This window comes from Pteropus alecto, unplaced genomic scaffold (genome assembly GCF_000325575.1).
Source record: "Pteropus alecto unplaced genomic scaffold, ASM32557v1 scaffold101, whole genome shotgun sequence".
NCBI classification, from domain to species: Eukaryota; Metazoa; Chordata; class Mammalia; order Chiroptera; family Pteropodidae; genus Pteropus; species Pteropus alecto.
This window is the reverse complement of record NW_006432945.1, coordinates 7,389,667-7,413,929: the sequence shown is the minus strand read 5'-3', so window position 1 is coordinate 7,413,929 and position 24,263 is coordinate 7,389,667. Positions and strand designations below refer to the sequence as shown.

The 24,263-nt window shown below is 38.2% G+C and overlaps 1 protein-coding gene across 2 annotated transcripts in view; it reads left to right on the top strand.

Moving 5' to 3' along the window:
* Window positions 1–24,263, top strand: part of CUNH1orf21 (chromosome unknown C1orf21 homolog) — a 122,438-nt gene that overhangs the window by 24,853 nt on the left and 73,322 nt on the right. For both annotated transcript variants that reach the window (XM_006907741.1, XM_015586120.2), the window contains exon 2: window positions 7,137–7,231. In XM_006907741.1, coding sequence (XP_006907803.1) covers window positions 7,137–7,231 — 95 coding nt within the window. The remainder of the gene's footprint in view (window positions 1–7,136; window positions 7,232–24,263) is intronic.

Sequence of the window (24,263 nt, the reverse complement as noted above, 5' to 3'; positions counted from 1 at the left end):
CCTCTGCAACAAAATTCTGTTCAGATAGTATAGTCACTAACCTGTTGCTGTGAAAGATAAGAAACGCAGAACTGTAGTTTGGAGACGAAGGTGTTAGGAGCAGTGACCGAGTTCAAAGGCATAACACAGTAACATAATAGTTAAGGATGCGACACGGGATCTGAAGTCAAACACCTCCACCATTCACGAGCTGTGTAAAGGAAGGGAAGGAGGGAGGGAGGAATATTAGCTGAAAACTTTTCAAATTTGACCAACGGTGGTAACCCACAGATGCAGGAAGCTCAGCAGCCCCCAAAAGAATAAAAACTGGGGAAGACTGGCTTGTCCTGCTTCCAGCCACAGCAGACATCCAGCCCCAATATTGTCCCTTTATGTTGCATCGCTTAGAACTGCACCAATTGGAGATAACTGATTTAACACGAATCATCTTCTGATTGGGCATCCCAAGGAGGCTGAGATGATATAAGTTTGCAAAATGGCCTTTGAGACATGCTTTGGCGGAAAGCGGCAGTAGATGGGGTGGGGGTGGAGCCTCTAGGAGAGCTGCAGAAGGCACTGGAGGCTTGGGGAGAGGCTTACACGGAGATGTAAAATAGGTTTTGAAGGGGAGGTTCTTTGACATCAAAGATGAACTTCATCTGTTTAAAATATTGGCCCAGTTCAAGCCTTACCTGGAAAAAAAGAGAAGGAAGTGTTTCCTTTCTCCTCTCTACCTCCCTGGACCCCATGACCGCTTCCTCCCAAGACCAAGTACTGAGTTTGTGGGTACTCTCAGCTGCATTAAATTAAATGGGTTTCCGTGGCGTAATGGAAATGAAACCATATTTTCTTATGTCGTTTCTGTGCAAAAATGTACTTGAGGTGCAAACCTGTAAAATGTTGGGGTTTATTGATTGTTCTCTTTTTGTCGTTGTTGTTGTTTTGTTTTTTTAACTTTCAAGTGCACTCATTGCTAGAAAACACCGGTAACTTAATTCCAAACAGATCTCTGACTCTTCCAAATTCCCGGTTCCAAATGGTTGAGAGCCATTAGTGGGACTTGAAGGGACTGGTCCTCTGTGCCATCCCGGCATTTCTCATCAGTGAAGGCTCCTGAAGCTGCAGGTGCGGAGGGTTGGGGGAGAGGAAGAAACAATTAATTAAGGAGAGGAGCTATGCTGTGAAGAGACATCTCAGCGATATGACCTCTTCCTCCACTGAAGATGAAGAAGTTAATTCTTGAGGCACAAAGCTGCTGGGCTTATTAGAAAGTCGAAGTGATTTTTTGTATGTGTGATCAAGAGGCTTTTGCTACATTTTGAACCAAGCTACACATATTATTATATATTTGTATTATGTATTATCTCTGGTATTCTCAGTCATATAAATATTATTGTAATTAGTTTCATATTTACTTAGAAACTTGAAGTTTATGCAAAGCCTTCACCAGAGTCAAACATATGATTAAAGGAACTCTAACTAATTATTCGGCTCAACCATCTTTGAACTCAAGAATGGCCCAACAGTATTCCATATTAAGGTCCAAAAATTCAATTCGATCTTAAGCTTGGAGCAGTTTATAATTAGTATAAATCACCTCACATGTGAAGAAAATAACTTTAAGGGAGTTTGGGGCAAGTTTTAGAAGTGAAAAGTGAGAACTTTAGAAATTTGGAGGCAGAAGAGATACTTGTAGCCAAGAGAGATTTTAAAAGATTTTATAAAGATAGACTTGGGTGGAATAGTCTTTGAATCAACTGAGAGATGGGAACGAAATTCCAGCTAGGGGAATAATATATATTTTAGCTCAAAAACCTCAGTGTCATTCAGCCAGGTATTTCACATTGTAGAATCCACAGACCAAAGGTGGACTTGAAATGGGCAGTTTCACACCCATTGTACTTATATGCAAAAATCCAGAGAATGGTATCATCATCATCATCATCATCATCATATTATTATTATTATTATTACTATTGTTATTATTATTATTATTATTATTTTCCCCCATTAGAGATCTTTTTTCTTCCTTGGAGAATTCAGAAGGGGAAAAAAATGGACCCCTGAGACAGAAAGGACCTAAGCACTCATTAGGTGAAATATTTATGTATGAACTAAGGTCAGCTCTCTGGTGTTTTTATTCTCTCTCTCTCTTTTAAAGGCTTTATTCAACACCCTCTATGTGCCAGCCACTTTGAGTAAAAACAAAACAAAACATAACAAAAAAACAGGCATACAGAAACCAAGCATGATAAACTGTTATCTGATGAGCCCCTGAAAAAGACCAGGGCTTAGCACACAGCACATGTCGAATGTATGTTTGTTGAATGCATAAACCAGTGGAGGCTTGAACAGCTGATGGGGTGGACAGAGTCCTCCGAAGCAAAGGCCACCTTCTCCTAATGCAGTCTACTCATCTGTCCATCTTTGATTTGTAGTGCCAGAGAGTCCCACCTCTTTGTCCTTCTGGTAAAGGGTTTTCTTTCCACAGTTACTTTCTTTGGAACAGCCTTCACCCTTTCAAACAATCATTCTGCCTATTCTGCATTGGAATTTCACCTGTTCATTCCTGTGCCCTCGAAGTAGGCTGAGAGTAGGAGCTGAGCCAATGTCCATGTTCAAGTGGAGAAACAAAGGGAGATAGAAGAGCAGTGTTGGGTCGTAGCCCCGGCTTCCCTTAAATGATGACCCAGGGTATGGTTAAAAGATCTCTAAAATTATTTTTTATTTTAACTGAAGTAATATAGGCACATAGTAAAAAGAATACTAAAGGCATTTTATGGATGATAAATCCCCTTCTCTCCTCATTTGTTAACACAGTTAAGTCACAGTTTTTGGTTAAAGTAATTATTGATGTTTACGTTATGCTTTTTGTTATTATACCTTAATGGATTTTGTGCATTATGAATAGTGTTTCTTGCAGAACCAGCACAGTTTTCTAAAGCATCAGCTGACATTTATTGAACATTACTGCGGACTAGGCACCGATTTCATATTATAATTCATGTGATTCTGTGTGTGAGACTAGGTACTGTAAATATTCCCATTTTACAGAGGAAGAAACTCAGGCACAGGTAGGGTAAGTAATATGCCCAAGGTCACATGGCCAGGTGTTCTAACTCTAGAGCTAAGCTCTGAGCCACTGTGAATGTTCGTCTGTTGAAAAATCCTACCAAGGAAGGAAGTACTGGAATTTAAAGTTGTGTCAGGATTTTGGGACTCGAATTTGAGTTAGCTTGAGAGACAGAATGTTCAATGGGAGAAGTCCAAGGGGAATAAGTTTATGAAAGAAAGCAGAATAATTGATTTTCATAAATATTTCTTGTACCTCCATTTCCTGAGCATGTAATAATAATTAGTCTACCAGAAAATCTTCATGCAAATTCTAAATGAAGAGGCAGGCATTCCAGAGCATTCGTTAAGATGCCCAAGATGTTGGAACAATTATGCTGTGAGGACATTAGCACTGAATTTTTGAAATTGGGATAGTCCTGGAAAAGACGAAATTTCTTGTCATGTGTGTCATGGATCAAAAGAAGCCTAGGTGAGAAGGTAGGAAAGTAGGTACAAATTTCACCATTTTAGGAAACAACTGTAAGATCTCTTCTTACCTCAGAGGGTAACATATATAAGGTTCTTTTCTCTTCTTCCCCCTCCCCCACCTAATATGTACACTTACGAAAATTACTAACTTTTTCATGATTCTGGCATTATAAACTCACCCCAGCAATCATTTCCATCTATTTGACCCCTTTTAATGTTCGTTTTGTTAATTATAAAGATAATCTTCTATCTGCGAAGCTTGGGGGAACTATGATAGGGCCAGTAAGTTGTCCAGAATGGAAGAATCGACAGGATCCAGAAAATGGGATCGATTCCATACTCACCTAAAGCAAGTCCAGCCCACTGATCCCGCTACAGCTCTAAAAATGTTAACATGTGTACATATATATTATATAGTTCACATTGAAAGTGAGGTACAGAGATTTGGTGGGAAACATTGTGTCTTCGATGTGACGCCACAAAAACAATCCGACCCCTCTCTGATGCAATCTGAGGAATAAAATGCTAAAAATATCAACAAGGCTCTGCTTTTACCCCAGATCTGTCATGACCTGCACAGCTTGCAACTGTTTACATAGAGAAGACGGGGAGGTTCTGAACAGGGAGGGCATCAGTCTGCCGTTTTCTGACATGCATTTTAATAAGCCACCTGACGAGATCAACAGGAGGAAAAGAAAAATTGTGAACAGGTGTGAGGGAACCAGAGGAAGATGGTCTTGCTTCCCTCCCTCCTCTTAATCAAGTTGGTGCATTGTTCTGGAACAGGGTCCTCCAGGCTGGTGACAGTGGCCTTGCTAATAGCCTCCACTGTGGGATCTGATTAAGGGGGCCCGAAGTCCCACGTCGATCCCCCTGTGCCTTAAACAAAAGGAAAACTAGATTTCTATAGTGCTGGATTCCCCGTCATAACCCGAAATGCTCCATTGGTCCACACAGAGGCCCGTTGGCAAGTGCCGTTCCTGACGGCTGCGTTGCCATGGAAATGCGTGACACATTTGTGATAAGTTGTCTGTTTCCAGATGGACATCTTCATTCCTTTGAGAAATTTGACAAGCCATTTTTAAGTATTTGCTTTGTACAAATTGTGGCTTATCTGAGGGTCTTGCTGGCTTTTTTGTTTTATGTCAAGATGGATTTTTGTGCAGTGTGTTGTGTAAGTAATAATGATAGGTCTGGCTTTGTAGTCGTGGCTGTTTGCTTTTTTTTCTTTCTTTCTTTCTTTGTTTCCAATTATAGTGTGTTCCTCTAACACAGCGCTGGCTAGCCAGCCGTCGTCGTGAGTGACACACTGAAACCTATCCTTTTTTTAAACTGGCGATGACTCTGTCTTGATGTTTTTTTTTAAAAAGCCTGTATTTGGGATAATGCTGCTTTGAAAGCCATGTAGCTAGCAGCTTTTCCATTTCATTGAAGAAAAATATTAGAAAAATATTAATAGTTTGTCTACTTCTTTCAATTCAGTTGTTTTCCCTGCAGGGATAAAAAGAGACAAGACTGAGTATTGCTCGGCTGCTTAGGCAGCAGCTCTCGTGGGCTGTGGCCCAGCGGATGGGAGAGATCAGGGGACGAGGCAAGGGAGTCCCTCTCTAGAAGAGGCCTTTTTGCTAGGCCATCTTTCAGAAGCTTCTGCTTAGGTCCTAAAATGTGCCTCACCCATTCTTTCATGTGAGTGTTTGGGTTCCATAGCCAAAATCATAGGATTCACTGGAATTGCATTAAAACGTATGTGCGCGTGTGTATAATTCATACTTAAATAATTAGAGACTCGCCGTAAGTAATTAAGATTACAATTTAGATGAGTTAAATGTTAGTAATGATCCCAGCGAACCATGGTTTATCAATATTAATGTCCCAAACTGAAGTTAAGGAAGCCCATCTTGAACTATTATTTTTGCCTTTATTTTTATCTCTATGTAATTGTATTGGAAACATAATCTGTCAGTGTCTTTTTATTTTTAATTTATTAACAAGTGCTTTTCCAACTCCTGAGTAAATAATCTTTAATTAAACGTGCCAATTTTATTGATTCACTTTCATTTTTTTCTCTTCTGAGTACCAGGAATATGAAGTTCTTGTGCATTGTAATTGTGGATCAGAATCCATTGACTAACTTGTTAGTACATTTAGGACTTGTTTTCCTACAGGGCTCATCCCTGTAACCTCATACCAGTCTTTCTAATTTCTTTAGAAAGAAGCAGAAACAATAAACTACCTTGAATTGTCAGGTGGAAAAAAACAATTGGCTTAGCCATGAACATCGAGTCTTTATCTAAATACATGCAAACGCATTACTTTCATAAGGATGATAATTTTGAGAAATGTTTGAGCAGCATAATTAATGGAAGAAATGTTACTATCACAAATGTCTTTGGGAGATAGTGTGTTAAGGGATCGTATGAGGAAGCCTAAACCTACATAGAAAAGGGTATTATTAATAATAAGGCAAAAATTATATAAGAATATAGTCATCGTATCAAATTAATCACAGGTAATAAGAAAAAACATTGTAACTGCCTAATCTGAAGTACAAAGTCTCTTAGTGGCAGACATCTTTCAGGTAACCCATCATAGAAGTTATTCCATGCTGTATGCTAGGCAATTGTCAGTTTCTTGGTTAATGAAATTTTCTAATTTCATTTTCCTGTGATTTTTCCCAATAAATTAAACTAAAGATGACTCAGAATTGCACCTATTTTTGACATTAGAGTGCCCAAGTCATATCCTGTTGACAGGAATCTGATGAAAATGTCATTATCGTCATCACCAGACCTCTATCTTGGAGAAGAGCTTAAGTTACAAATTTGTCCTGAGTTTGTCCCATGACGTCTATCAATGTTGGGATTTATCGTAGTCTCTCTCTGGCTGTTGTGAAGTCTAAGTCCCATCCATGGCCCACTATGCTCTGCAGCCTTGAGTGATATACCTACCTACCTACCTATTAGAGCCATTGGCTATTATGGCTCTTCATGCATGGGACTCTACGGAGAGATTAAAGAGAGAGAGAGAGAAAGAGAGAGAGAGATGCGAAATAATTGCAGACTACTCCTCATTTAATATGGGGATCACAAATAGGAAAAAATTATTTCCCAGTCGTTCATATCTATTTGTTGACCAATTAAGCTCTGGTCTTCAATGGTACTTTTTTTTTTCAAAAGAGAGAAATTTCAAAAGAGAGAATGTACTGCTGAAAATTGCTGCCACAGGTATCATGAGCTAATATTCTCATAAGGAAAATATTCGTTTATAAAGTGAAAAATCTTCCTTCGACCACAATGTGATCGATGTGTCCTGATGTGTATCAGTTCCAGATCATCTTTAGAGATGGAATAACCTCTGTTTCCTCTCTATGAAAGGACCAGGCAGGGCTGCTGTCATTAGCTGTCTTTGTGGTGGTGAACTTTTCCCAGCAGACAGGGGAGAGGGCCTCATAAAAAGAGTCTGATTAAGCTTCTTCTAGATGGTTTCAAATAAACCACAAGGACACGGGGAGAAGGATCTAACGAATTACGCTATTGGGCTTTCCTCACTGACACTTTCCGACCGTTATGAAAACGTTATAACGTGTCTTTTTTGTTGTTGTTTTTGGTACATAGATGAATATAGGATCAAACCGGTGGAAGAGGTCAAATACATGAAAAATGGGGCAGAAGAGGAGCAGAAAATAGCAGCCAGGAACCAAGAAAACTTGGTAAGAATTGAATTTCCTTGGTAAGAAAAGAATTGAATGGTCTCCTAAAACAATGTATTTTGGTGACACCGTTGTAATAAAATCTTGCTCTGCACGTTAAAACTGCGGCTTACACATTGGCACAAGATTTCTTGAAAACCCTGTCGCTATTTATAGCTTGCCTGGAAGCTGCGGCGTTACTCCTGTATCCTGTTTGTTTCTGAATAAGCCCTTCTTTAATCTTGATAGAGAATGCTCCAGGGGAAACAATAGCAAAATCATTAGTGTTTTAGAATGGTTACATTTAAAAGAGAAAGCATGAGGTAAGATTGAGATTTATGGGGAGAAGACCATTATTTTCTCTTCTTTTTCTCCGCCTCCTTTAAGTATTATCCAGGTCAGAGTAAATGGCTAAGTTTCATTATTCTAGACATACAGTGTGCTTGGGAAGCTGCCTTTCAAAGAAAAATAATGTACTTATAAGATAGGTCTTCATCAAAATAGTATTCTACATTCGCGATGTTAAAGGTTTCGAGTTAATGTGAGTGTTGTAATGATCTGACGCAGAAAGTTAGGAACCTCTTTCTTTAATATGAATCAATGTACATATTTCACTTTAATATTCCATCTCTATAAAAACATTTAGCTAATCGTCATTTTAGATGTTTCTTAAAAGAGGTTACACATTGTTAAGAATATGCATTTCTTCAGTCGTACTGGAGCAGAGTTGTTTTTATATTTTATTTTGGGATTAATTATTTGCCATTTTTTCATGTTTGAGCGAATGCATTTTTAAGACACTTGCAATGTCATAAAATATTTTCACTTGACTTGAACTTCTTTTTCTGTTTTGTTTTTTTTCTTTTGTTTTGTTTTGTTTAATTTCTGCTTCAGCAGAGGGAGTTGGCAGAGTATTAACCAATGCTCATGAGTATTTAAGGCTATTTTCCATAATAAGTAATTGGCTAATTCTTTTTCCTCTATTCTTTTCTGAACATATGACCTGCAGCTCAAAATAATGAAGTACCAACAACTGAATGTTTTAGACCATTTTAAAGGAGTGAAATTACTTTATAATAAAATTTTGCTTCAAAAGTGGGATTTGGATTTTAACGTATCACTTAAATCACAGAGAGTCATCATAGCTATGGTATATTTTAACACTAACACTTAAATCCAGAAAATGGTGGAAGTTAATATCAGACTTTTTGCATGAATTTTTTTATACTTATAGATAAATAGAAGTTCTCGGTAGTTAAAGCTTCGGTAGTCATTTCTCTATTTTACCGAAAATCAGAGTTTGTCCTCGCTTGATATAATTTCAGCTTGAATTATGAATTTTACAGCTTGTGAGATTTTCCTCAGTGCGTTCTCATCATATTTAGGTCCGATTCAACATTTTTCTTCCTCTCTTAGTTACGTACTCTGCACCTCCTTGGTGATGATGTATACTTTTTCAGCATAGTGGCCAGAATCGGTGCGAGTGCTTTTTTCTGCAGGCTGAATCTGGAGATTCAAAAAGAGAAATTTGCAGTCTTATTTATTTGTGGATCATCTGTGACACCTGCACACCCCTTTACTGTGCCAGCCAATCAGAGTCCAGACCTCTGGCAAGAGTTTTCAAGTAGATAAAGACTTGCATGGAGAATGGAGAGTAAGCAGTTTTACTTGATTTTGAGATTTTTAGACAGCTTTCCAAAATTAAATGATGTTCAGTTATCTATGAGTATGTCATCTTTGACACCTGCTCCATTCTTTGAGATGCATAATCAGATATTGGCCGTGTATGTTGCTTGAGAAAATAGCCTCCTAAGTTTGAAGCTTACATTGGAAGGTGGATGAAATCAATTTAACAATTCTTGATTTTTACGTCCATTAAAATAATCTAAGAGTCAAGAAGTTTTTATGTTTCAAAGAATGATTTTACTTAAGAGGTAGGCCACAGTGTTTTTTTAAATTTTTTGTTGTTGTTGTTTGTTTAATTTTGTTTTTTTTTCCCTCAAACTATTGCATTTGGGTTTTTTTTTCCTCAAATGTAACCAAGGCCAAATGACATGATGGTGATGACAGTGGGCTCCAAAGGCAGAAACTGCTCTGCCACTTGCAGGATCAAATTACTTCTCTAAACCTCCCACCAATCACCTGGGGGAAATGACAGTGCCTCACGCTAGTGCTATTGTGAGGATTACATGAGATGATGGTTGTAAAACTTTGAGTGCAGTGCCTGGTCCGTGATAAGCACCTGAAAAGGAAAGAATAAAAGATGTTAGAGTCGGCATTTCTTTCCTTTTTCCTTGATGTGAATCAGTGAGAGATTTCTAAATGAAAACTTTAGGTTAATGCAGTGTTCAGTGCATCTTGAAAGATCTGGCTCTGGAACTATGAAATTATTTAAACAAGTACGTTTTGAGCACCCGTTATGTACAAGTCCTTTACTTATATTGGGAGACCCATGGCACCTGAAGTCACTGTCCTCAAGGAGCTTACGGTAAAGTTGAGAACAGTTCAGCTTGACAAATATTTTATTGATTCCTCTGTGTAGAAGGCTCTGTACTAGAGTCTGAAGAAGAAAACAAAAATAAGGAAGCCTTAACCTCCAGGTACTTGCATTGTGTAAATAAGGTAAGCACTTTAAATAAAACAGGGTAAGAAGGCAACATAGAAAGCAATAATAGAAAGTACTGCTGATATCAGAGGAGTGAGAGATCTTGTCTGTTGGGGTGTAGGACCCACTTTATGAAAGAGCTGGTATTTACAATGGGCAGAAGGAAGAAGAGCGCCTCAAGCAGAAGTAACAGAGATGGAAAATACAAGACAGATTTAATAAAAAGCACATAGTCCTGTCCGGGAAATAAGAAGGAAGAGGAGGATAAGCAAAGAGAAATCAGGCTCGAAACGTAGATGGGGTAATATAGAGAGCCTCGGTGTCCACCCGTGAGGTCCGGAATGATTAAGTAGATTAAAGACAGTCTTTGAAAGTGTTCAGTGAGAGCTTAGCAGGATAAGATGATGATTTGGGAGTTTCAGGTGTAATGTGGATTGGCGAGGGGATCATTCATAATAGTTTTTGCAAGAGACAGTAAGCCTGAAGCAAGGTGGTAGGGAGAATAGAAAAGATTTGGGTTGGGTTGCAATAGAAGCAACAAGATTTGACAGCTCATTATAGACATTAGCAGGAGACAGAAGAATCAGGAGATAATGGTAAGATTGTGACCTCCTGGAAAGGTGACTGGTGGTGGTGAGAATAAATAATAACCTTAATGAAATGGTAAAATCACTAGGAAGATTGTGTTTGATGAAAATACAAGGTGTTCTTTCCTTCCTTCTTCCCTTCCCTCATCCTTTCTTCCTTCTTTCCTTCATTATTCATTATTTATTCTTGCCCACCCTTAAAAAGATCACAGTGTCGTCCACAAGAGTGGAAGAAGTTAAGCCACAGGTCACATGACAATATAATAGGTGCAGTAACTGAACACCTGTTCTACCAAGGTCTTAGTCTCTGTGCTTTGGAAGACTCTGTGCTTTAGGAACTTGCAGAACATCTATGCGAAGTGTAGCAAAGAACACGAAGCTCAGGAGCATTGCCTGAGCTATGTTAGGTGATCAGTATATTTTTGTTCGCTTGAATGGATGGATGGATGAATGAATAAGAGCAGTTGCTACCCAGTAGTGTGCACATCTTCTAGTCGCTTGGGCCCATCATCTGAGGCTGATGATGAATCATTTATATGTTAATCACTTATATAATCCCAATACAGAGATGTGCATTTATCTCAACTTTCATCATTGCTAGACATTATATATTCCACTTTGCTTTGCTCAGACCTTAATTCCTTCTTAAGGAAGGTGGTGTAAGTCAGAGATTATATACAGATATGAAGCAATATGGGTCCTGGCTTCATTGTTTATAGCTTTATAATTTTTGTCAAATATCTAAAGCTTCGAAACTTCAAGTTCCTCATCTGGAACCTGGAAATAACAAAATTGTTGAAGTATTAGAAGAAAATAATATGTTTAGAATCTTAGGGAAGGGAGGCTTTCTTAAACAAGACATGGAAAGCAAAGCTACGGAGAAAGAAAAGAAGTTTATTTCATTAGTTCAAAATTACGTACTTCTATGAAACAGAATAAATACAAAAAATGTAGCTAATAGGCAAAAGCCTGGGAGAAAATATTTATGACATCTAAATGGCAAAGGATTACTATCTGGGATTTATGAAGAACACTTGTAAATGATTTTAAAAAGATAATTTGTTAGAAAAATAGGTAAATGAAATGAACAGATGGTTCACAGTAGAGGATATTGGGCAATAGGCATATGAAAAGATGCTCCACGTGGACAGACGCTCTCTTACCCACTCACTGCATTGGAGACTCTCACAAATCTCTCTCTGAAAGGTGCCAACTGCAGCCAGGGTGTGCTCACCTGGACGGCTTGTGGGCTGCCCTCTGGGACACCTCTGTGCTTTGCTTCTCAGTTCATTGTATGTTTTTCAGGAGCTGATGTGATGGGTCCCAAACCTGTCATTGTAATTATGCAATTTAATTAAGTAATATGTAAACCAATGAAACACAGTGTGAAAAGAGAGTAATTTCAGTGAAAATTAAATTCAGTGCTTTCGAAAGTCTTGATGAAATCACAGAACTAAAAGTTCGCTGTTAAATTAACGTCTGCACTCAGATGATTTCACAAGATCTTTACGTTCTCACATCACATACAGAACCAGGGCATCTTAGATGTGCACTAGAAGGGTATATGTGGAGCTCCAGCCAGTGGTTCCTCGCTTGAGAGATAAACCTTGTTCCTAAATCAAAAGATGGGAGAGGAAATACACATCTATGTTTTTAAAATAAAATAATATGCTTAATGTATATATGCGTTTTTATGCTGTCCTGCCTGCACTCATTTTCTTGTTTAATCACCAGTCCAGATGGTGTTGCCGAATGTATCTATTATTATAGTCAAGGAAATGCAAATTAAAACATAATTCTTTAGACTGGCAAAAAAATTGAAGTTTGATCGTGTATTTTGGCATGGTTGCAGGAAAGTATGTATTCATATAGTAGTGGGAAACGTCTTGGAAGACAATTGAGCAGAATCTATTAAAATTTAAACACATACGCCGATGACACAGCAGTGCCACGTCTCGGTATTCACCCGCACAGCTGCCCGTGTGCGTGAGGAAACTTGCACCAGACTCCTCTCTGCAGCGTTGTTTCTATTAGTGAAAAATTAAAAATCATCTTCATGCTTATCGAGAGGAGAACGGTATAGCTGTAGCATACCAGACAGCAATACAATAGAATGAGGTGGAGCTTTATAAAATTATCATGGGGAAATCATGCAAATTATAGAATGGATATGAATAGTATGATACCATTTAAGGTTTAAAAAAAAAATTGACATTTTCAATGATCGTGAGTGTATGTGTGTATGTGTATGGATTCATAGAAAAACTTGGATGAATGTGTCCCAAATTACTAACAGTGGGGACATAAGCATGCTGAGGCCGTTTTCTCCTCTGCAAAATGGGGACAGTAATTGAACCCACTTTGGCAGGAAGTTGCGAAAATTAAATAAGCTGTGCCTGTAAACTCTTAGCAGAGTTTTTGGCAAAAAAAACTGTCAATAATAAAGTTGCGTTGGGTGGGAAGGATGAGAAAGAATGGATGTGAAATTTAATTTTAATGTTATTAATTTGTAAAGAAAATTTTAGGATATCATTCGTGTGATTTAAAATTGATTTTTAAAAGGGGATAATAATAACAAAACTCCAATTTTGACTACTTAGGGATCTATAATGTAATTAGAATTATGCCATTGGCTCACTATCTTAAATATCCTCAGTTTTCATCATTCTCTCATGTCTGATTAACAGGAAGCAGTTAAAAGGAAGCTCAAGGATCATCCAGCTTCACTTGACGTAGGTTAACAGTTTGCATATAAATAATTTAAAGGTAAATTTCCCCAGACTTGGCAGTATCCAGTCCCCTTGGCCTCTCAAAGCATCTTGACAAATAAAAGACATTTCAGGTTTAATTGTGAAGTGCTCCCTCTTACTCTACACTAAAACATTGTCTTGTTTTCATTGATTAACATTTGTCATTCTTTATCTGTCCTCCCTTTGGAGTTAATACATCGTTTGGTGATGGATATTTTTGTTTTTGTTTTTGTCTTTGTTTTTGGGGGTATGTATTTCCTAGATTTACATGTATGACAGTGGCTTTTGATTCATTATTTTCAAATATCTTTGAATAAAGGAGAAGATCCTTTTCTATCAGATGACATGCATCATGGTTGGCTGAGCTTTTGATTTCCCTCTTTAGCATAGAATTGAAGACTGATTTGAAACACCCTTGCATAAGTCACCAGCTCCCAAGTATAATCCAATGGCAAAATAAAAACAGTGTTCTAATGTGTTTTAGCAGGAAAGGAGAGTAGAATCAAGCTTTAAGCTCGACTACATCCTCCTTCTGCCTGTTCAGTTTGCGAGAGCCTCCATATCTGTATCCAATATGTTATATTTCCAATGAATGTCAGAACATTCAGTGGCAGCAGTGAAGACTTGGAGATTAGGAGATATTTTCGGTAAGAAGAAGTGCTCCAAAAACTACGAGAGCTCTCCCTGGAGCAGTGGTATTCAGCTGGTGAAAACCGGGACGTGTTCTTGTCCCACACAGTACGCTGTGGTTGAAATAGTCCAGTGTAGGGGGCTAGCGTTCTCCAAAGAATCGGATTGATTGACAGCTTGAAACAAAACAGAAAAAATAGTCTGCAATTCCACTCGCCAATGGAAAACTAAATGCTCAAGACCACAGTTACTATCACTCTAATTATTAGACTGTACCCATGAGGAGTAAAACACATGTGAATGAACGTTGCAAATTTTGAACCAATAATGGTTGTTATACTAAGATATATACATCCCATAAAGATGTTCTCATAATTAAGAACTCTCTGAGAGTGGATGGATTTAAACTCTTCTTTTTAACAAGTGCAATCACGTTCACTTACTCGATGACTCTTTGAGCAGCTAACATACTAGCAATCTGATTTTTCTGTTTAAGATTGTTTCTCGTGATCTTAGGAATGACTGTTTATCTCTGAGTGTTCGTCTTCAAATGGAAGGTCAAATAATTATTTTTAGAAACAAAAAAATGCAAAAGACGATGACTTCGAGCTGTCCCAACTTCCCAAGTCATTTAAATGTTCCTAGTGCTGTTGAGAATAAGGTAAAATAAACCAACAAAAGTAAACAGAGTCAAGTTCATGAAGCACCTCTTGCCTTTCCTTCTTCCTTCCAGGTGCAGGTTGGATTTGAGCTCAGGCTGAGGCTGGACTGGGTTGCAGGGGGAGATCTGGGTTGGAGAAATTCTAGAGGACTGAGGGGTCCCAAACCGAAGGGAAGATACAGAGCGGTCCTGAAAGTATCTGATTTAGACAAGAAAAATCTTCTAGAGCAACTTTATAGACATCACTTTAGCTCGAGTCTCGTCCTCACAGGTCCCCTGCTTCTAACGCAGTGTCTTGTTGCCACTCCCTGCCTTCTCAAGCACGTGATGTTGACAGGACCCTCAGGTTCTTCCAGAGGATGAGAGAAATAGCATCAGGATTCCAGATATGATATGCCTGAACCTTTTAGTTTCTTAAGGGAATAACCGCTCCTGTGAGTAGGGGGTTTGCGCTCTCATCCTCTTTCATTCTGCTGGTGGAGTCATAGAAAGAATAGAAGGGAAGGATGCTACCTCTTCATCGATCTCGGAAGATGTCCTTTGCCCAGTGAGCATTTTTGTGTTATTTGAGCCGGGCACATTCAAGGTCTTACAGATTCTCCTGTCACGGTGCTCGTTGTTTTAGGGTAGAGCAGGATAATTCTCTAAGGATGCGGGATTGCCGAATCAGCCTTCTAAGTTTCAAGCGTCGAACCAAAGCGAAGTTCCTGATTCAGGAACAGAATGTTAGGAGGACAAACGGACTCCTGCAGAAGTGCTTTGTAAACATAAAGCCCGACAGGAATCATAGCAACTGTTGTTGCTACCGAAGGACACCTGGGTTTGTTTCTGAGCTTAGTTGCTATTTCTTGGTGGAAACAAAGTTAGGGCGCAGCATCCGTCTGGTGTTACATAAGAGTTCATGCCTAGTCCCCTCGGCTATTTCTTGGTGGAAACAAAGTTAGGGCGCAGCAGCATCCATCTGGTGTTACGTAAGAGTTCATGCCTAGTCCCCTCAAATAAAGATGTCTCATCATACACTTCACTCCCTAACAAAGAAAGAGCAATATGATAGTCTGCTCAATGTATACATAAATCAATGAACTGAAGGTGGTTTTTGGAGCAACTCCCATAATCGTCTGAAAAACTAGGTATAACAAGATTGAAATCCTGTTTCAAATAGCTTTTTCCTTCTCTTTTTCATACTAGTACACTGAACTGACCATGTGCAGGTAGACACACCCGCAGGGTTTTGGTGCAACATGTCTCTCGAATAAGTCCTTATTTCACGGCACTCAGTTCTCACTGTCAGCTAGGCATTGTCTGGGCACCGAAGGAATGTAAGGATTGACACAGCACAGCTGTGACTCTCAGGAAACTCAGGAGGAGACAGATATATACACTGTAAGTCTCTGATCATGGCCCTCACGAAGTCTTGGGAGGACAAGAATGGAATGGTGGATCCTGACTGAGAGTTCTGGGGAGAGTCACAGAGAGCTGGCATTGCAACAGGGCCTTGAACAAAAGCAAGTTTTCACTGGCAGATGTGGTTTGGAAAGGCATTTCAAGCAGAAGGAATAGTGCGAGCCAAGCACAGAAACGTGGCATGAATAAGGAGTGGATTGGGAGGCCGATGGAGCACGTTGTGAAATGTTTATTTGGTGAGTTGGTGTGTGTTAGCTGGTTTTTTTTGTTGTTGTTTTTTAGTCAGCACATTCATTTCTGGTTTACAAATAGCCTCATTCTTTAACCAGCTTGCAACGTTTGTAACTACAGGATAAATAGAACAGACCTCTGGTCATCTAATTTAAAGATTGAGGGCGTTGATAATGGTTCCCCTTTTCCTAGCATTGTTGCAAAATGTGATGGCTTTTAAATGTGCCTTCCTTGGATGCAAAGTGCTGTCTACAAGTTGTTGACAGTAGTTACCGACCTTCTCCTGCCCAGTAAAGAATAGCTTCCAATTTATCCTCTGAAACTTGCCCTGTTTAACCTTGGGATGTACAGCAAATACAAACGATGCCTTAGATTTAGACTTTTGGCCTCTTCTCCAAGAGCGGTACCCTGATATTTAAAGAGAAGGTGGAAAGAAGCCCTTCTTCAGAGCTTGATTCTGTTTGATCCACATGGTTATTTTGAATATTGGATTTATCTCGCCAAAACATGGGTGTTGTTTTACCCAAGTGGCCCAGTTACAACAAGAGTGAGGAGAAATGAGTGACAACTGAGAGGGCGACCTAAGACTCGATCACCATCATTAGACTATCTAGAACAGCAGTGCAGGGGCGTGCCTTTCCTGCAGATTGTTCATATTTCTCTTATCTCCTTTGTGATGCTAAAAATAAAACCAAGGCATATAAGTTTCACTCATCGGTTGGCAAACTCAGTGAAGTAGCTTCACCCGAAATTAATAATTTAATGCCCTGGAGGCAAGAGTATCAAAAAAAAAACCCCTAATGTTTCCAAGAGTCTGGGCTTTGAGGTGTGTCTCTTCTTGTGGACTTTATTTGCGAGCAGATAACACCCAGTATCAACAGGGATACAGGATTCACCAGCACTGTTTGTTTTTAAAAGGTTCATGGTAATTTTGACAACAGATTCTATACCTGTCACTCAGAAAAGAGAGAAATAAATAACCAGGCATAAAAAATTCATGCATCTTCCTCAAAGGCAGGAGGATGTATTGTTTAGCTTGTCAGCATCATAATAGATATATATGGAGATGTCATTGTAACTGCCTGCTTCATGTTTATAATCAGTCTAATTTAATTTATTTACTTGGTGCTCTGCATGATAATAGATGCCAAATTTCCTCCTTTGAAAATTAAAACAATTGAGAACAGCAATGATATTTTCCAAAACTTAATGAGCTGGCTCCATTTTTTTTGTTCGTGTCAGAGTGTCATAGCACAGATTTCCATTTACTGGCAAACTTCTGCTCTTCACTAGATCATTTGAAGGCTTGCTTAACTGCAGGCAAAACTTAAAAAAAAAAATTTATGGATTTGTACAGTTGAGAGCACTTAGACCAAACACAAGACAGGAATCTGGTGATTGGACTTAGAAGATGAAGTAGAGTTTGATCTCAGAAACGAAGCAGAAGGTTCATTGCTGGAAGGGAAGTGTGGCCGCGCTGAAACGAGTCTGGGTCCCCTAGATGCTAACCAGGATTCCTCTTCTTCTCCTGAGTCTGAGCCTTGCAGAACCGGAAAAGAACGTCAGGGAATACCATCTATAGAGAAAGAACAGAAAATCTCATTATAGTGAAGTGCTTCACAGTCTGCGTGATATCTTAACACTCAGAGCGTACGAGCTCAGATCAGAGAATCTGCTGGCCAGGAGCTAGTGGTCTAGTGAAACACCATAAACAACACGTAGCTACTGGATTTGGTTTACTCCTGTTATTCCCTATTTTACCGTACTTTTTAAATTAACTTTTCCCTGATTATAAATGTTTTACTTGCTTGAATTATTTTAAAACATCTTTGGGAAATGCAGAAGTAAATAGAAATAAGTAAAATCAGTCATTAGCTTCCTAACAATTGTTTTATGTTTTATTTCTAATATACGTAGAAATGTAATTTTTTTTCTAGACAAAAATGGACCTGAATTGCTTACCAAGCTAAACATAGTCTTACCTATGTCCAGCAACCATGCTTTTAGGATATTTTCTCATGTGATTTGAAAAACTAAGATCACATGAAAACCTTCACATGAGTGTGGTCAGTGGCTTTATTCATAGTCACCAAAAAATCTGGAGGGAAACGCGATGTGGGTGAATGAACAGACTGTGGTCCATCCACACAATGGGATGTTATTCAGTGATAAAAAGAATGAGCTACCAAGCCTTGGAAAAAACATGGATAAATCTTAAATATTGCCTAGTGAAAGAATCCAGGCTGAAAGGAGGTAATACAATATGACATTGAGAAAGAAGCAAAACCATAGTGATGGTAAACAGATCAATGGGTTTGGGGAAAAGGAGGGCTGAATAGGTGAAACATGGGATTTTTTTAGGATGGTGAGACTATTCTGTATGATACTGTCATGGTAGATACATGACACTATGCATTTGTCGAAAGTTATAGAACTTTACAGCACAGAGTGAACCTGAATGCTTGCAAATTTAAAATAACATTTAGGAGGTCAGGGGATTCTAGGATAGAACGTAGACTGACAAAAGAACCTTACAAATATATGAACAACCTCACTGAAGAGGGGAGGTGGGGAATGTGCTGACCTAAGTAACTTGGAAATGAGACTGTAAGACTAAAAGTAAAAGAAACTGTAATTGAGCACTATGCTCTTTTTTTTTTTTTTTTTTTTACTATGGAGCTAAGAGTTAATTCTGAAAAGACTAGAATTAATTAGTGGATGCTGGGTGGTGAAGCTGGGTTCTTGCTATTGGAGTGGGAGACACACAGTGGGACATGTCTAGAAACATCCTGTGGCAGTGGATTAGAGTTGGAGACTTCAGTGTCAACTAATGTTTAGCCTAATATAGATCAGATGGATACATGTAGGAAAATTGATAGATATGTGTATACATAAGCATAAACATATTCACACGCATATGTAGGCATGCATGTATTTGTATACCTATATGCATTATATGTATAGATATATGTATTTATACAAGCATGTGCATGTATATACATGTGTGTACACAAACATAGATACATGTATATACATAAACATAGGTACATATGTATACACAAACATATACACACACCCAGACACACATTTTCTTGCTCTGTCAGCTGAGAGGACCTAGAAGCAACGACACCCCAGTAGCAGCAAGCTGTTCATCACCCAGAACCAGGACTCCTGAGATAAATGGCTGACTATAGGGCTGAGGAATATATAAGATGATCCTGGAGATTCTGTCATCTCAGAAAATTAGGAAGTACCAAGGTGCACTGGAGACAACTGAAAGAGGCTCCCTATGGCCAAAGCTGAACCAATCTGAGTAACAAAATTAATAATATAGTATTATGTTATACTATATATTTAGTGTAGTATACAATGCCTTTACTTTATACAAAGTATAGAACGAATATCCATGAGTCCATACTCATGATATGATTGACAAATGATTCAATAAATAAATGGAGAATATTTGATAAATCTCCTGGGCAGAAAATTCCAAATCATTTATATATCACTTTGCCTTCAAGGAGGTGGAGCATGACTTCCCACTTCTTAAGTTTACATTGTACATAGTGACTTTCTCAGAAAAAAAAAGTGCATTATGGAAATGAGGAGAAAAGGATAACTTTCCACTGGAGAAACCTGACACACACTACCTCAGGCAGGTGATCAAAACCAGCATCGACAGTGGTAAGTTGCGTTGATAGCATGTACTCCTGATATGATGTGATGAGAATGGCATTATATCTCTGTGGTCTTCCTCCCCAAAACCCAGAAGTTCAATCTAATTATGAGAAAAACATTAGACAAATTCCAATTGAAGGACATCCTACGAAATACTTGGCTAGTACTCCTGAAAACAGTCTAAGGTCATCAAAACTGAGAAAAATCAGAGAAACTGTCACAGATAAGAGGAGCCTAGGAGACATGGCAACTAATGCATTATGGGATCCTGGAACAGAAAAAGGACACTAGGTAAAAAATAAGGAGCTATGAACATTGTGTCAATGTTGGTTCATTGGTTGTGACAAATGTACCATCCTAATATTAGATGTTAAGAATAGAGTAAGTAGGGCATAAGGGAACTCTGTGCACTATCCTTACAACTTGTCTGTAAGAGTAAAACTATTTTTAATTGTAAAATTTATTTAAGTATAAAAATGGACCTGTACGGACCTATGCTATATATACTATGAATATACCATATGAAAATACCACCATTTAACTAATACTTTCATGAATAATTTTCCAAATACTTTGTGTCTCCAGTCATTTCCTTGGGATAAATCCCTTTACATAGGATTATTGAGACATTTATATATGATCCAGAAGCGCACGCGCGTGCGCACACACACACACACACACACACACATACACTTAATTACCCTCTCTCCAAAAAAGAAATCTTGCACCAACTTGCCTTTTTACCCCCAAAGTATGTGAGTGACCATTTCTCCTGACCCTTTACAATATGGGGAATTTTACAATTTTTAATTTTTGTTACCTTGTATCTTTTTGTTCTGATTTGCATTTCTTTTATTACTAATGAGTTTGCACCTTTTAAAATGTGCTTATAACTTAAAATGTAAGGTCCACCAGGATGAGAACCTTGTCTGTTTTGTTTGGGAACTGACATAAGGTAGATACTAATAAATATTTGATGAATAAATGAATAAGTTATATTTCTTATGTGTCACTTTTGCTGGAATCCGATATTTGCCTTTCATTGGAACCTAGAAAAAAAGCAAGATAAAAGAATTGATTAATTCTATTCTTATACATGAACATAAAACTGTAAAACTGGGTATCTTCATTAAGAATTCCTAAGTAATGGCCTCTTTGGACATTATTCAGATAAGTTGGCCCATCTTTATCACATTCCGTTTGAATTTGACTGAAGATATTTCCCCACAGAAACACTGCATAAGATGGGAAGAATTGTGACATTTAGGGAATCGTGACATCAGCTGAAAAATTATCCCAGATTAAATATTCTTCTTGAGTCACCCATCTATCCATCCATACATTCGTTCAACTAGGATACAGAACTGGAAAGCGGTATTTTTTAAACATTTGAAATATCCGTCAGTTCTTCCAACGGTGTTCAGTTAAACATAAATACAGATGGACACTGTCACGTTACTGGCTGCTGGAAGATTTGGATCATGCAGCAGGTTTCAAACTCACGAAGAAGAGCACCCTTATCAATATCATGGAGAGAGCATCAAAACTTATAAGGTTCCTGCTTTCACCTCAGGGCAGCTTGGAGTCTTGTAATGATGAGATCATTGAACTGAGATGAAATTCTTTGAACTGGTTACTATGAGCTTATTTGTTTCATTGTAGAAAATATTCTCAAAGGTTATTGCTTAAAGTATCCATCAGTTTGGGGAGTAGTTTGAGATTACCTTCTAAGGATACCAATATTTTTCGAGTTGCAGCAATGGTGAATTTTTTTACTCTTTAAATTGTTAAAGACTGTTCTGCTTCTCCGTTTTTGCAAATGGTGATATTTTGCTTTGTTGGAAGGCAAAAATAAACATACCTGCAGCGATGAATGGAAAAAAATAACTTTTATTTTGAACTTACCATTAACTAATAAAACTTCCTTTGTTTTATTTTAATGTAAATTTTGGTTATTGTAATAATTATTTTCATATCATCGGTTTCCATGGAAAATTAACTTCCACTTGTAGCATCTTAATTTGTCATCAAATTATCATAAAATTTACACAGTGTACCCTTTCTACTTTATTTCAGTGTGATTGGTTCAAAGGGTTCTCGTTTTACATATTCATTTTATTTTATCTTTTTGTTTCATGACATCTTTCTTTTCTATCATTTGGCTTTTGTGTTTTTTTTCATTTTAAACCAAGAAATCATATCAGCATTAAGAAAGTTTGGCTTAGCATTCTGATTGTGTAAGCAGAAGCCAAATCAGTTTTGTGATATGCACAGGAATTTTGTGATCGGGTCATGAAACATAACAAAAGACTTAACTCCAAGAGATGTTTGCTTTTTCTTAACTGACCGAAAGAGCATGGGAGGAGTACCTCTGGGGAGCAGGGTTATGGGACATTCTTCTTCTTTAAAAAAAAAATTTGCTTTCTGTATTTGGAATGTTTTCCTCCTTAATGGACGTTTATGACTTTTAAAACTCAGGAAAAGGAAATTATTAAAAAGTGTTTAAAACACAAGGATTTACATTCGTGTTACTTCAAACGTTAGTTGCTTTTTTTCCCCCTTGTAATGGACATCTTCATGAGAGGAAGGAAAAGGAGCATTCACCCAATTTCCATCCCAGTTGAGAACCAGTAGAAATGTCATTCCAATTTAGGTGGTAAATTAATGAATATAGCTGTATAACTTTTTTCACAATTTTTTTTTAAACTCAGAAGGTAAAGATAGTCACATGTAGACAAATTGCTTTGGCTTTTTTAGGCATGCTTTAAAAGATACAATCAAAGTACTGTTCTGAAATTATTTCAATTTAGCAAAATAGCAATAATTTTTTAATTTTATTATTAGAGTTAATGAAAGAAAACTCAAATTAACCAAATTACCAAGAAATGGACTGTGCTCATCAAGTACCACAATTCCTTCATTCTCGCCTGGTTACGGAAAGTTTTTTGAAATATATCCCCCCTCTCTTTGTTAGTAAGTGCAGGATTTTGAATATTAGTAAATTTTTCTTTCATGATTTGGTATCTTGCCTGGCCTTAAGGTTATTGTGAAACCCACTAAAAACTGAACAATGAATCCAGAAACCGAGGAGATTTGGCTAAATCCCCTAGTAAAGAGTTCTGACATCCCCTAGTAAAGAGTTCACTTTTTGTCTACACATTATTTTCTCTATTATTTAACCTATAAGTATTGTTGGAGCATCCTTCTATTGCCAGCATCCTATTCTTTACCTTGAGATCACTAATGCTGAATTCTCACCCATCAACTCAGGTGGGATATGGCAGGTAATACAAACATAAATGAGGTTATTGAAATTCTTAAGCCATTCAGAAACTAAATCATGTTTGGTTATTGCTTTAAAAAGAATTATTTGACAGCCTGGTAAACTAATTGCAAATATATCTAATCATTTTGCCAAGAACTCACTCTGGTTTCTGGATGAAAATGAAAGCGTCAGTTTTGAAACAGAACATCTCTGTATAACCTATCCAATGAGAAATAACCCAAAATGTAAGAATGTTTATATAAGTACATTTTCATCATCCCTCAATTCTTGAAAGGAATAACCCTCAACAAGGGTATTGCTTAGCCACTACTTGAGGTATGTGTGATATTTTTATATATCTCCACCTCCCCTCCCCCAAATCTGCTCCCAGTTGCTTAAAAAAAACAGTTGCTTCACTCTGGAAGAAAACTAACAACACCACTTTTCTGATTATTATTACATAACAAACCACCACAAAATGCAGTGCCTTGAAATAACAAGTTACTGTTATTTCATGATTCTGTAGATTGACTGAGTTTAGCGAGACGGTTCCTGCTTAAGGTCACTCACACATTTGCATATGGACGTTGGCTGGGTTGCAGGCATCCTAAGGCTCAACTGTGCTAGATATTCAAGATGGCCTCTTCACGGGGCTGGCGATTGATGTCGGCTGTGAGCTCAGCTGGGGCTTCCGACAAGTGCCTACGTATGACTTTTCCACGTGGCTTGGGCTCCTCGCAGCATGATGGTCTGAATGTAGTCACGCTTCTGCCCTGACAGCTGGCGTCCTGGAGGCAGCGGCACTTCCTCCCATTCTGTTTTTTGGAGCAGTCATAGGACCTGCCCAGATTCCAGGGAATGGAAAATCTGGCTCTACCTCTTGATGAGGAGTGGCAAGGTCGCATTACAGAGGAGCACTAACGGGAGATACTAGAGCAGCCATCTTTGGGAGCTGAAATCTGCTACAACCCTCATCCCGTTCAAATTTCAGGGTGGGTAGGGACCACTGCATGTGAAAAGTATTGTGGGAAAGAAATCCCACTGGCTTCAGAAACCTGAATCATGTCCTTGGATCTGATTGCTATCTAAAAGAATAGCTGACAGAGAAACACATCTACCTCATACTTGTGTCCCGAGGAAAACACTTTTGATAAGTACCAGATATCCAAAAGGCTAAATGTATCTGATCTAGGGAAACATAAAGTCTTCTCAGATATAGGCCGACCTTGGTAATGAGCATCA